Source organism: Orbicella faveolata, unplaced genomic scaffold (assembly GCF_042242905.1).
Source record: "Orbicella faveolata isolate gen_17 unplaced genomic scaffold, um_ofav_v1 contig_24, whole genome shotgun sequence".
NCBI classification, from domain to species: domain Eukaryota; kingdom Metazoa; phylum Cnidaria; class Anthozoa; order Scleractinia; family Merulinidae; genus Orbicella; species Orbicella faveolata.
Genome location: NW_028301552.1, coordinates 11910169 through 11924708, shown reverse-complemented (window position 1 = coordinate 11924708; position 14540 = coordinate 11910169). Strand labels below are relative to the sequence as shown.

General features: G+C 37.6%; 1 protein-coding gene across 4 annotated transcripts in view; it reads right to left on the bottom strand.

The window, feature by feature from the left end:
• LOC110043257 (serine/threonine-protein phosphatase 2A 56 kDa regulatory subunit gamma isoform-like) overlaps window positions 1-11429 on the bottom strand; it is a 73115-nt gene extending 61686 nt beyond the window's left edge. For 3 of the 4 annotated variants that reach the window (XM_089292748.1, XM_089292747.1, XM_089292750.1), the window contains exons 1-10: window positions 11260-11429; window positions 11054-11119; window positions 10760-10922; window positions 7435-7634; window positions 6551-6661; window positions 5491-5583; window positions 4934-5064; window positions 3640-3780; window positions 2188-2247; window positions 1964-2072 (exon numbers count right to left, since the gene is read on the bottom strand). In XM_089292748.1, coding sequence (XP_089148874.1) covers window positions 1964-2072; window positions 2188-2247; window positions 3640-3780; window positions 4934-5064; window positions 5491-5583; window positions 6551-6661; window positions 7435-7634; window positions 10760-10922; window positions 11054-11119; window positions 11260-11286 — 1101 coding nt within the window. In that variant the 5' untranslated portion in view covers window positions 11287-11429. The remainder of the gene's footprint in view (window positions 1-1963; window positions 2073-2187; window positions 2248-3639; window positions 3781-4933; window positions 5065-5490; window positions 5584-6550; window positions 6662-7434; window positions 7635-10759; window positions 10923-11053; window positions 11120-11259) is intronic. The other variant, XM_089292751.1, reaches the window with a different exon arrangement.
• Between the last annotated feature and the right edge of the window lie 3111 nt (window positions 11430-14540).

The window sequence follows — 14540 nt, the reverse complement described above, 5'->3', positions numbered from 1 at the left end:
AAAGTGGGATCTGGGTCGGGCTACTAGTGACGTCACTTCGGGAACCGGGCTAAAACACTCAAGAGACTTTTGACTGAGCTTCGAGGGCAGTCAAAACATTTTCGGGTTATTTGTCATTCATATTTTATCAAAACTGGACAAGAACTTTAAGTGAAAGAACTGTATCATCTAGCATTACAATTCAGAGTCTAGCTACGATTTGGACGGCTGCGAAGTACATATTTTTTCCATTTCAAAGTGCTGGTCACCAGTCGAGGTCGTCGCGTTGTATAATTATATTTAGGCCAGGATTGACAATTTGCCGATCCATTTGCGTTATAAAGGTACAAACAATGGCTGAAGAGTTAGCTTACAGCTCTTAAAGAGTTATAAAGATGTCAATGAACACAAAGAGTTGGTAATTTGACTTTACGGAACGTGCAACTTTCGGAGTGACAAAACACTTTTACATTCAAATATTAATTTTCCCCGAAATACAAGTTAAAATGCGATGCAGTCACACTGCACTCCTGCCTACTTCTCCAGATCAGTGATTGAAAATAGTTTTAACATAAGAGATAGGCAGAGATGTTGGCAAACAATACTCAAAGGTGAGGTAACTTTTCACTTCATTATTGTTGACTGACCGTAGTATATGCATATCCAATTACTGTGTACGAACACAAGCTATGCAAATTTGCATATTCCGTACTAGTGAAATCATGGAAAATCCTTCGACAAGATCTTGAAAAGAGGTTCAGTATACTTTCAGTTAAATGAATGCATTTCTACTTCACTGTTATTTTGAATGAAATGTCCATTTTACGCACGCTAATAACCTGGGAGTCCTCAACTTATTAGTTTGCGTTTCGGTTGACTGACAAGCGCATTCTTCTTTCAGCACAACAATCTCCGTCGGTAGTGCTAAGGTTGAATCTTAATCGTTTGTTTCCCTTTCCTCATATATTTATAAATGCCTGATCCATTCTAAGTTTGTAATTTAGATGCATTTTGTTCCTCAAAGACGAAACTCAAAGAGCAGAACAAGTTTGTATTCGGAATGGTCATTGAGAAACACGGCCAGATTACATGACAGGCAACCTCCGGCGTGCATGTGTTTTTATCAAAATCCACAAATACATAGATAGTTCACCAGTTTGAAGCGTCAACAATCTTCGCGTCGTTGTAGAACGTAGGTTTAGTTTACTATTCCTTTAGACAAGTCTATTTCAAAACGCGATGCGTTTAATTTACCGTGTAATTTTGTCACCTACATATAGTTTCGTCTGGGACTCGCGTTGGAGGATCGTTTGTGCTCGAAATAGTCAGATGGCTTCCAGCTTATCCCAAATTCGTGTCTTATGCAGTACCTTGACAATTTCAAGCTTTCCACTAGAGATAGAGAAGAATATACAGGCCATGAAAATCTCTAGGTTTTTATAGTAGTGGCGAACCCGAGATCAGAGAAATCTTCAATGGCTCCCCAGCGTTAGCCTCACACAGATCAGCCCACTTCTTTGGTCTTTTTCTCGTTTCTGGTAGAGTTTCGTTGACATAGAGGTATTGAATGAAGAGGAATACTCTATTCTATGCATCCTGTATTGCTACAGCCTCCAACAACATATCTTCCTTGCATTCTGCAACAATTTTGACACACACTATCGCACGTGCGCATACATTCTTCTCAGAAACAAAATATTGTTATTCCCGAAGTGACGTCAAAAGCGAACTCGTACCATTCTCCCCTATTCCTTGGTCGTGAACATGGAAAAGCGCAAATTTACAAACTTTAAAAATTCATAGAAAATTAACAAAAATAGCTACAACGATAATTTTTTCGCAGTGGTGATCGGGAGAAAAAGGAAATTTCTATTAGCGAAAAAAAATTTGGGGGGTTAGTGGCACTTTAATGTTTTCATTGTTATTCATAATTTTAAGAAGTCCAGTTAAGAGTTAAGCAACTAAAAAGAGAAAAGAGGCTGACCTGTGGATGGTACATGCTCAGTGCTTTGACCTTGTGTAACGGCATGAGCACTTTCATCAAGAAGTGCTTGTGTTCTTCTTTGAGTGGAAGTGCAAAGCCATTGATAATGCTGTGTATCCAAAATATAACAAGTCATTGTCATGTGAAGCATGCAGTGCCCATACCCTCAAAATGTTTTCATGACTGTACATGACTGTATAAACAAAATCAGTAACATCTCCTACCTTCCTAAAATTTCCAGTAGCTCTGCAATCCCATTATGATGCTCAGTTTCATATATAAATCTACAAGATAAAATACTTCTTAAATGAAAAAAAAAACAGTTCCATGTTGCTATTGAGTCATAAAACATGGGTGTATGATTGGGGGAATACGAGATGCTGTAAGGACATAAGCTGAAAGCAAGAAGTGTTGTCGTGGCTTCCTCAAGTTATCACAACATGATAGAACCAAGAGGAGGCATTAGAAAACACTGCAAGGAAAACTAACTAACTAACCAACTAACTAACAGCCCCTTTTGTTGCACATGGCACATACATGTAGGGCTGATTATATGAAAAATAAAAAAAATCTCTACTTATGACATCATAACATCAGCAGCTTGCACTGACCCTACGTTTCTATTAAGGTATCAGTGTACCCCAAAATCGACAATTTTGCCAAATTTTAGTTATTGATATTCCCAAGTACATCTCATTGAGTTCTTTTAATTACAAAAAGTTCTGCGAAAAAAGGTTTCTCCTAGACAAAGTTTTAAAGAAAAAATGATTTTATGAATAAATTATCTCTAATTGGATGCTGTCAACAAGTTGTCATGATCAATTAAACTGCCACTAATAGTCACGTGATAGAAGCGCAGCACGTTTTCCTTTGCATCACGCGATTAGTCTGTCACGCGTAATCGATTTGTTTGTAGTGGAAGATGTCTTCAAAAAAGAAACGCAAAAGATCATGTCCTTTTTCAAGTACAAAGAAGGCACCGAAACGGAAAACCTCAGAGGTACATGTATTTCATAAGGAATTGGCTGAAGCACTCGCCGCTAGTGAGAAAGGCTCACACTTTGAGCAAGATAAATTGCTAGACTTTGACTGTCTTGACGAAGTACAAAACGAAGCAGTTCCTGTTTTCAGTGCCAGCTGTTTGAAAGCCGTTTGAAAGCGTAATGAGGGTCTGCAAGAGACAGAATGTGCTGTAAATAATAAAGAACACATCTTTAATAATAAATAATAAAGAACACTTCAAAACCTTCTGATTGTTTTAAAATAGTCACAGCAAAACAATTCGACTGCTAAACATTCCATTTACATCTGTCCTATATTCCAATATGCGCTGTCATGTTTTCTAAACAGTCTTGAGTCGCAGCCACTCCTTTTGAGCACAGTTCACCTTCGAGGCTCCCAGTTTTCACAATATATATCCCAGCATTTTACAGCACCACGTCATTATAGAAGATTCACCGTGGTTCTTCATTTGTCCTTATTTGTGGAAGATTAAAAAAACAACGAGCCTTGCCACCTTTACGGAGTGAAAAACTGTTACAATATTCTTTTTGGTGCTTTGCAGATACATGGCTGATTGACCACCCAAGGTAACTCAAGCACTTCGCTGAAATTCTGAATAGCCAATTAATATATACAGTACAGCTACTAATAGTAGGTGTAAAAGGCAGTCTTACCCTGATACTCTCATTTCCAAAAGCATGGTTTCTTTTGCAGATTCGCTGTTCAAATTCCCATTGCTTCCTCCATCGCACTTTTTAGATCCCTTAGTTTTGGCCTTCAGCATCGTAAAGTTATTGCATCCAGTGCTTCCAAAACTGCGAGTGTATCAGCAGCACAGAGAGCTTTGTTGGTATTTCCCGCCAGAAACAGCATTTGAGACCGCTTTGCGGGACAATACGTAAATGCGAGTTCTATTGTCTAAGTAAGAAGAGCCCTCACTTTATCGATCAACAGGTAATTACTTTTCACAAATTTTGAGATCTTATCTCCCTACACCGGAAAAACACCCTAAAGTACATTTTGCTTTATTTCTCAAAACTAAAATTTCAATGAATGAGGCACTAGTTTACAGTTCGTTTACAGTGAGTTTTCATCCTTTTTCGCTGAAATTCAGCAAGAATGTTGCCCGATAATGTGGCAAAAAAAACTGGGTCAAGGAATTTTTAATTTTTGCTTTCTTTGAAAGTAATGAGTATTTAAGCAAAGGTAATGCGTGTTTTATAAAAACTTAAAGTTTAACAGCATATTAAAAACAAACTGCACAAGTAATCAAAATCCCCCGCCATGGTTTTTTAGATCAAGGTGTGAAGAAGACGTAGCGATGTCGCTCGCTTTTTCCCGTTAAATTCTAACCGGAAACAAACTCTATTTGTGAAACTACATACTTTTGGAAAACGATCATTATTTTAGGAAAGGCTTCTATTTCTTGCCTTATATCAAGTAATAATCAGAATCTGCATTTACTAAGCTTTCAGAAAATATGTACTTTATTGGGGATTTTATGAAACGTGTGACCAAGAAGTAGCGACAACGCGAGGTTGTCATTTGGGGTACACTGATACCTTAAGCAATTTAGATTATGAGCTGGAGATTTCTATCATGCATAGAAATCAAGAGTGGATAATCTAATTGTTTTAATATAAATCTACTGGTCATGGAGAACTTTACCTGAATCCCTTCATAGACACTTCAAAAACAACAAGAAGCAGCCGTCATTTTGTTAACAAGGGCACACTGCCACGCTACTCACTATCTATCACAGAATAGATAGTGAGCAGCGTAGCCAATCAGAGAACGGCATTCGTGATAGAATGCTAGTGGATTTATACTAAAGAGTTGTAGAAGTGCAGTTCTTAACAGATGCAATCTTGCAGGGCATTAATACTGGCAAGCAATGCATGGGCCAGCTGTCATGATAAACATCAAACGTTCTAATATTCACAAAACTACCACTTACAAAAGACTCACCTGTAAAATATATTATTTATATGTTTCCTGATATATGCTCTAAGTCCAAGGAACTTGCCATAGATTCTGTGCAGGACTGTCTTGAGGAAATCTCGTTCTCTCGGATCCTCACTATCAAAGAGGTCAAGAAGCTGAAAATAAAGAGAGAAGCAAACAGTTAACAGTTTACAGGAATAAACCAACTTAAAACAAAAAGTGAAGGAAATGTGAGTTTTTGTTACTGTGAGTTTCTTTCTTGAGACAATATATACAAGTACAGTTGAACTTCAACTATTGATTTTTGGTCAGACTTCTGTCTGTATTTCTCAGTTATGCTTTTATTATACATGTATATTTTGAAAAACAATTATCTGGAATCAAGACTATTTTAATGAATCCTACTGAGGCTGCCAAAAATTCTGCATAATCAGTCGAGGTTTCACCAGACACCAACTTCGTCTCCATGAGCTCATTATGCATCTCCCTTTCATTCCCTTATAAACAGATATATAAATATATATATTCCACACTACAGATTATCATTTTTCTGCCAGATAATACAATTTACTTTTTTCTACCTGCATAACAAATTTTTGATCTATAAACTTCTTGGCCAATGCTGGCTGAAAGTCTTGTGACTCCAAGAACCTCAGGAATAATTCATAGACAATCTAAAAGAATAACATAACCAGCATAAATAATGGCACTAGACACCTGGGGCCTGTTTCTCGAAGGTCTAAAAACATTTTTACACCCAGAAAGCCACAGCAAAATCTTAAGCGTTATGATTACAAAGCTGATTTATTCACATATTCGTAATATCAAAAGAGGTTCTCCTCATACATTACACCTCTATTTTTAGATACAGATTAAACAAAAATGGCTTTGCAGGCCCGAAAAGTTCCCAGGACATTTGAGAAACGGGCCTCAGAAGAAAACCTAATGGGCAGCTCTGCTGTGCTATACAATAACTATTATGATTCTTTTAATTGTATGTTTGCTAAAAGCAATGATTGTGTATGGTTTCTTCGTGGTTGGTAGCTAATGACTATAAGACATCAATTAAATCTTGAAAATCTGTTCCTGAAGTTCTTCTATCTTTATATCCTTTATTTATTTATTTTTCACATCAATTTCAGAGCTGTTCTGACATTTCTGAAATATTTGTGAAATTTAAGATAGTGAATCCAAGATGGCAGACATATGAAACTATAATAATTATCATGACTGACATGTGATTATCACTATTAAGTACACAGGTTTGGATGCTTTACAAGCCATATAAGTTCAATTACTAGTCTGTGTTCAAATAAGTTTTGGAGATACAACAGTGTCAATTGTGACAACAGTGACAGCAGTGTCAATTAGTCACATGTTAAGAAGTTGCAAAAATTTCAGGGGTCGAAAAGAGTGTCGTCCAGTTGTCCAAGACAACTAGATTTTCCTCCTAGGCAAGTAACTCAGTTGCCTAATGGGCAAGGGTCCAGCCAAGTTGTCTAGTAACTAAACAAAAGAAAAGTAAACTTAGGCTTGCCCGGGGCAAGCAAAAATTTGAAAGAGAGCTGCTTCTCCAAAGGGCAAGCTGGAATTTAAGTTTTTTTTCCAAGCGCTGTATTTACACTGTATTTCAAACTCAACCTGTAGATGAGGCCAAGCAGCTTCTAAATTAGGCTCATCTTCTTCTGGATCAAATTCTGCACCATTAGGATTAGATGGTGGTGGTAGAGTCCTGAATGTGTTGACAGCAAACTATCAAACAAAAAGAAATGATTACCAAATTATTCTCTTCCATTAAGGGCATTCCACTAAAATAAAACCTGCACTGAGAGTTTTGTCAAACTTTGCCTATTAATTATTTATATTATAGGACCTTAAATTTTGAAAAAAATGGGGGGTCCCCATGTTCATTTAGGTGCAACAGCACCTTGTTTATACTCAATAAATCCTGATAACAACACCATGATTATACTCTGAGAATTGGTCCATATTTATTTTACATAGAGAAATTTACTAGTACTCAATTCAAAACAACAGAAAAAAAATGGTAGGTCACCTTACTCGTTTTCCAGAAAATGACAATTAACCTCTATGGTGAGGTCCAGCCATAAAGAAAAAGCCACAAATTTTTTTAATGTGCAGGCACTAATCATGCATCAAATTATGCACAATAGGGATGCGAATTGCACAATGCAATACTGGGGGAAGGACTTTAATGGGGCTCAGCCGTGCAGCATTTTGAGTTACTTTGGCCCCCCACAAAATTAAATTAAATTGAAGGAAACCTGAAAATAGCAGTTTACTAACATAGAAAATCACCAAAGAGATAATATTAAAGATTAGACGCTAAAAGAACAAGGATGGTTGAAAGGATTAACATGGATTACAAAGTTATAAAGTTATCAACTCAACTCAAACTTGAAAAATTCAGGCTAAACTTTTCAAGATGCGCAGAACATGACATAGCTTCTTCAATAAATAGTGACACATTACACAAGAATGCATAACAAATAACTCATATTTACCATGCGAGTTACTTCTGGATAAATTGGCTCTGTGATAACACCTTTGTTGTGTGTAATGAAGTCAACGATCTCATTGAGTGCTGCTCGCTTAACTTCTTTGTACTTAAGGTCACTGAGAGGATCCATGGCGAAATCGAACAAAATGCAGCACTGCTCAATCTTTTGAATAAAAAGCTGTTCCCTTTCATTTGGTGGTGCATCTGAAAACAAGTATAAAATGAACAAAACCTGAATAACGTAAACCAGCGGATTAGCATCCCCCCTAAAATACGCATTCCTTAGAAAAGGCACCCTTCTACTGGCCAAAATTTACAATAAGTGCCTCCCCTCAAATAAGCACCCCCTCCCCCCCCCTGATTTATGAAAGAGTGCTTAGACAACAAAGGATGCACAGTTTTGGTCGTGTTCAATCACAAGCAAGTGATTATCGACTCATTTAAGCACTGTGCATTGACTGTTGCAATGGATGGTAGTGAAGATCTCCTCATTCATTGCCTAAAGCCCAACCAGCCTTGTGCACCAGGCCTTGACTGGCTAAAGGAGTCATATTACATAGTTCTTCAAGAGAGACAGGATCATTCTGAGATTTTTGAGGAACTCACACATACATATATTACAAAAAACTGATCGTATCTGAACACAATTTAGGAAAAATTAAACACGCGCCTCTTCCCCTCAATTAAGCACCTCCCGCGAATGACCGAGTCTTCTCCCAAATTTGAAATAAGTGCCCTGGGTACTAATTCAAGGATTTACAGTAAATAGAAGAAAGCAATCCTAGCATCAGCTGGTTTGTTCAACAGGCCAGACTTATAACATCATCGCCTGATTAACACTATCCACTTGACTCTGAAGATCAGTTCTGCTCATTTCAGAACTATCCTCACCCAAACGATCACACAAGAAAAACTCGTGATACTCCTGGGTTCAAACCATTTACTATTTAAGGTAACTGTTATAGTAAAACTGTTAGGTTTAGTGGAATGAAAGAGTTTTACAGGGTGCAATCTGTGTGAACATGAAACTTGATCCCAAACCTGCAATCTGTTATTGTGAGCTAACCACTGTTGAGTCACTGGTATTTACATGTAGGCTAAAGTGAGCTCTACTGCAGTGCCACTTCACCATTTCACGTTTTAAGAACACCCTAGCAGGTGTTAGGACACCCAGTAGAACAACTCTCTAGATCTTCAAGTGTCTCAAGCATTGTTGCCACAGTAAGGTCAAGGTACCCACAGAGAGCAACAATAACTTCATTCCGTTTCTTTACTTGGGTTATACTTCTCATAGATGAAGGAATTCATAAACCTCTCCAGGATATAAAATTCTCAGAACCAGTAGAACTTACTAGAAATTTTGAACTGTAAATGGTTGAAAATATGCTTTGCAAGCAACTGAATTATTAAGAATGTATTAAGTGTTGTGGGAGAGGTTTCAAAAGCAATCTTATTCTCCTTTATTTTTTCCTAAGATGCACACAAAATTCCAAACGTTTTCTAGGAGAAGGGGCAAAAAAGGAATATTTATTTTCAAGGAACACTCAGGTATCCTAGAAGATAATTCTAAAATTCCAGGTATTTTCCAGGAATTCCAAGAATAATCTTTTTGTATATTATTTATTCCAAGAATAATGCAAACCACATTGAAAATAAGAAATGATTATTAAAAAAAAAAAAAAAAAAATTATTTTAAACCTTGCACAAGAGCACTTTTTGGGAAGCTGTCTAATATTGACAGGTTGTCAGCGGTATTGTGACGCAACTGATAAAAATCTGTCTGTGTTTACAGGCTGTTCATTTAGGAACCATCAAACAAATATTATTGTGAAACAACAAAACACATTTCCACTGCTTATCTCAAAATAGTAGGATTTTAACAACAGAAAATACAAATGGAGAACTCATGAATACCCTTCACCAGCAGGAAATTAGCATTTCGCTCTCAACTGCACAATGGATCAAAAAAGGACATTGAGTTATCAAAAGAACATTGATGTAAAGCGTAATTCAGTGAGTATATTGTCATCATTATTGCATCAAGGAAAATATACCGAGTTTAATGGCCAATTTTTAACAGTAATTTGCCATTAAAAAGCTCAGCTTTCAACTGGACAACTATCATTTTGGGCATGTCTTGGAAACTTTTACCGAGAAAGGGACAAACCAGTGCAAAGCCATAAGCACATTGTACAAATCACCTGCACCCTACTAATGACTACTTTTTACAGGGGAAAACAGTACAAAGATAATTAGAAACTTAGCCTTTGGTTTATCTCTAGCTTCCTAAGAGAATAATCTTTGTCAGCAAAGAATAATCTACAAAAAAATATATACCACAGGTGTGGAGATTTCCGAAACAAAAAGGTAATGTGGTATTAATTATTTGAATTTTTTCCATCAGTTGCTAAACTATTCTATATCTGATATTCTCTTTCTCAAGAAAAAAAATCTGACCAGCTCAATTGACACCTTTTTAGGCACAAATCGCTTTCCCTGTTGTTTACTCTTACAATGTGTACTCTTAGGTAAATATGACCTCCAGTGATGCGCCAATGAAAAACATCTTGGCATCGCTTTCCGAAATCACAAATGCAACGATTTTAAACGCCTTTTCATGGCCAAAAAATACACGTTACCAATCGAAAAATTTGTCTCATAACACTAACCCTATTGCAACTTATTTTTAATTGAAGAATTATATATTTGAAGTCGATCCGAAGTGTTGTTTACAGTAGTATCCACCTGAGAATTTTTCTGTTATCTGTAAAAAGATTTCCAACCATAACACACGCGGTTACGTTTTTTGACAGACTGAAAAACAAAAATGGCTTTTTGTGGCTCGCAGGCCGGGGACTGCTGCAGTGTCAGGACTGAACATTTCTAAACGAATTTATCAGATTAGTAAGTTCCTTAGTTTAGTTTTAAAATATTCACCTAAATATCGTTACCGTATTTCGGGCATTATTTCAACAATCTTCCGTTAATTCAGAGCAATGTCTCTAGATGTTGCTGCAAAATGGTAGCAATTACAAAACGAAAACACTAACCAGCGTTACAAAATGGATAAAATTGTAAACAAAACTGACCCGAGGCGAAAGCAGAGGGTACATTTTTCCTAACATAGCAAAGACCCCAGTGCGACAAGCATTAATAGAGCAATTTGCGCGAAAGCCGCCTGAATACAACAATGAAAAGGGCAAACGATTACCATTTCGAATAAAAAACAATTTTCGCTTCAAATATAGCACGTTCTGAATACCCCTGGGTATTTAAAACGTGCAAAAGAATAGGAAAATGTTTTCTCGAATAGCGCGGCGTAATCTTACCTTTCAAAGGAGGCAATTTCACTATCTCTCGATTGTCGCTCACATTGAAAGACGACGAACTTTGCCGCTTCTCCTTCCTCATAATTGACGGTCCATTTGCATATTGCCTGAGCTTCACTGCTTGACTCGGAGGATGAGAAACAGGCTGAGACTTTGGCTTTGCCTGCACAAGGAAAATCACACAGAAAAATCAATCAGTCAACACCCATCCCAATAAACAATATCGTGATCTTGGTGTGATTCACTCAGGCTACGAAAGGATTTCTCGGCTCAAACACGAAATTTCCACCTTACCTCGTCACTGACAGCGTCTCCATTTTCTTTATTCGCTTGTTTAGCATTTCCCCCACTTTTGGAAGCCTGGTATTTGACAAGAGAAACAAAAAGAGAGCGTGTACGGTCGAACAACCGATCTGTCACAATTGCCAAGTTGTGCTCACAACCGTGTTCAAGGCACTTGCGGCAAAAATGAACAAAACACACGACGCCTGATACATTACCTTCTCTTTCTTCCCTTTATTTGGCATTCTCGTGATCCATTTAGCTAGTGTCAACGGAAAACAGAGACGACATGCCCATTTTTTGCAGCTACGAACGTCGACAGGCTGTGAACATCGATATTATGCAGTTCTCTTCAGAGCAACTGAAAACTGTTTGTTGATTGGTCGATATTTTCTATGGCATTCAACTTATCACGTGGTCTTTCCTTTGATGAAAGCGCGGGAATAGTTGCGTTCGTCGAAGAGAAATTTCTGACTTCTGCTGCCATTTCACGCACCCATTTTCTCCACCGTGTATTAAATAAGTTTGATTTTTCCTCTACCAGCTGCGACTCAGGCTTTTTTATTGCAGTTTTGATAATTTCATTTATTTATTTTTATTTTTGTGTTCATTTCATTCCCAGCACCTTCGTGGTTGTGGCATTTGCTTAGTTAGACTAGAAACCTGTTCCGTGACTCTTTGACCATGCTGCTATTTTTAATGTATGCGCTAAGCACATGACGAAATAAAATCACGTAAATTCGCATGGGTCTAACACCTAAATTGATTACAAATCCTTATATCTCAAGAGGTTGTATAAAAGTAGTATCTATAAATAGAAAACAAACTGCGGTCACAAACGTGACAAAACAACGCATGTTGTAAAAACCTTGATTTAAGAACTTAACGTTTCGTATGCTTCTACATGCATCATCAGAAGTATGTATGTAGAAGCATACGAAACGTTAAGTTCTTAAATCAAGGTTTTTACAACATGCGTTGTTTTTGTCATGTCTGTGACCGCAGTTTGTTTTCTATTTTCACTCAAGCTGAAATGGCCGAAGAATGAAAGTGGTATCTATCATAGGCGTGCGGGCACCTTTTGACTTCGGGGAGAGGGGGGCGGTGACCTTCCTGCCCGAAAAAATTACGAAATGCCCGAATGCGTGAGTGTTGAAATCGGGATGCATGAAAAACAAATGGAACTGCTATAATTCAAAAAAAAAAAAATAGTTATATTTAAAGCTTGCATACTCAATGGCCTCTGTCAGTAGTCTCAATTTAATTTCCATCGTTCCCCCCCCCCCTGCACCATGCTGCTTCAGCTCGAACGCTTATGTATCTACTATAGTAGTTTGGAAAATGGCTCACTAATATTTTTTCGCGATCCCTCAGAGCTGCCGAACTACGGTGACAATGTTGACGAACAGCTTTTTGGAATAAGCATAAGTTTGAAAAATTATACGCAACCACGACGACGAAGTCAAAAACAAGGTCGATAAAAAAATGGATTTATTTTATCTCTGGATCCATCAGCTGCTATCAGTGTGTAAAGTGTAAAGACAGAATTCATCTTCAAATAAAAATAAAAAATGGACTCCAAAGCAAACTAGCTGCAAAAAATGGGAGAAATAGTAAATCAATCAATTAATCAATCAAACTAATCTGTCTACAATCTCTTTACAAGGAATTTGGAGGGAAGATCACAGACCAACCATGTAAAATCAGTTCGATTAAATAGTTAAAATGCTAACATTAAATAAAAACGATCTAAAAGAATGCTCCTGTTTCCTTTTAGCGTACGGGCACCTTCGGGCTTGAGGTACGGGGGGGGGGGGGGTGGTGACTTTCTTACCCGAAAAATTTACGCAATGCCCGAATGCGTCCCGAATGCGAGAGTGTTGAAGCGCGCTCAAATTGTATGAAAAACAAAAATGTTCACAATTCCCACATCTAATGAAACTGCTGTAATTCCAAAAATAGTTATATTCAAAGCTTACATAATCAATCAATCATACTCTATCAACAGTCTCAATCCGAGTAAAATCTACAACTCATCAAAGAAAAAAATCTGAAAAAAGTAACTAGCTAGAAACTTTATTTACGAGTTTTGGAAATCACGCAAACAGCATTATTTTGTAATGTTTTCTCTTCAAGTGTTGTTGCCCGAATCATTAGCGTTTTGCCCGTAAAATCACATTATTTCCGTACCTGGGGAGGCCCCCCTCGCCCCACCAGCCCCCCCCCCTCCCCCAGCTCGTACGCCCATGGCGGCAGAGGAATGAACGAAGTTAACGCACGCGCGGAGCTGCTCTTCTATTCTTATGTAGGTGAGGTTCTTGACGTCATCTATGCCGCGGAGTTGAATAAACTATAACTCTTCAAAATGGTTGCCATGGTAAGGACAAAATAGTCAAACGCATCTAAGTTTTCACCTTTAATTTTGACAAATGTTTGAGGTTATCGACATTTCTGTCTCCTGTTTCTGACAAAGAAACGTTTAAAAAATTCGTTAACTCCATCTTACAGTTTGGACACTGGTTGTCATGCAATCACGGCCAAACAAGGTCAAATGAATTTTACTTTGCATTTTGAGGCTACTGAAATTTCACCGCTAAAAAATGTGCATTCAAAAAACTGTAAATTTCTCACTGAAGAAGTTCAGGGCCACCTTATAATTCATGGATAAATACGTGAAAAAGTAGAACGATTAGGTCTCAAAAGGTCAAAAATAAAGCCAACCTGATTGCAAGGCTGGTACAACAACAAAAGGGCAAAATTTATTGGCCAATATTTCAACTAGTCCTCTTCCGAGTCAATACTATAATGTAGGGAAAATAATTGCCAATAAGTTTTGTTTGTCGTCTCGTGGTCTTGATGTTATATAATTGTGCATGGCCATCTCCGATATTATGAGAATAACAAAATGCGAAATGCGGACTCTTGTAACCGGTTCTACGTACCGTTTGAGTAATGGTCGAAAATAACACGGGAAGCGTTAAAGAACTGAATGTTTTTCGATTAACACTCGTCAATTACTACACAACGACTGACGAGACGATTCACAGCTCAAAGTACAGCCGGAATGTCACTAAACATAATCAACACAACATGTCACGGTAACTTAGTCTCTTTACCTGAATTGCTGTTTTTTTAAAAGCGTAATCAGGACGCCTCTTTATCACTCTCCAGACCGTGATATTTAAATCCTGTTTAACCTATTCAGTTTCGTATTTTCCAGCGTTCAGTTTTGCGATTCGATTTCCAGACAATTTGAAGATTGTCCTGAAGGTAAGAGAGGTAACTTTGCCAAAATCCCGTTTCTCAGCCTACTTTTTGCCCAAACCCCATCACATTCCCATTTTTGTGTTTGTGATTCCCAGTCTCAGTGACCAAAATTTAATTCCCAGCGAAAAACTAGGCAAATCCCAGGTCATTTACTCTCTTCTTTCGGCCATCTCTTATCTCTCTGAATAGTTGGACGATCGTCATAATTATGAGACTGGGGCGAGCTTTATGC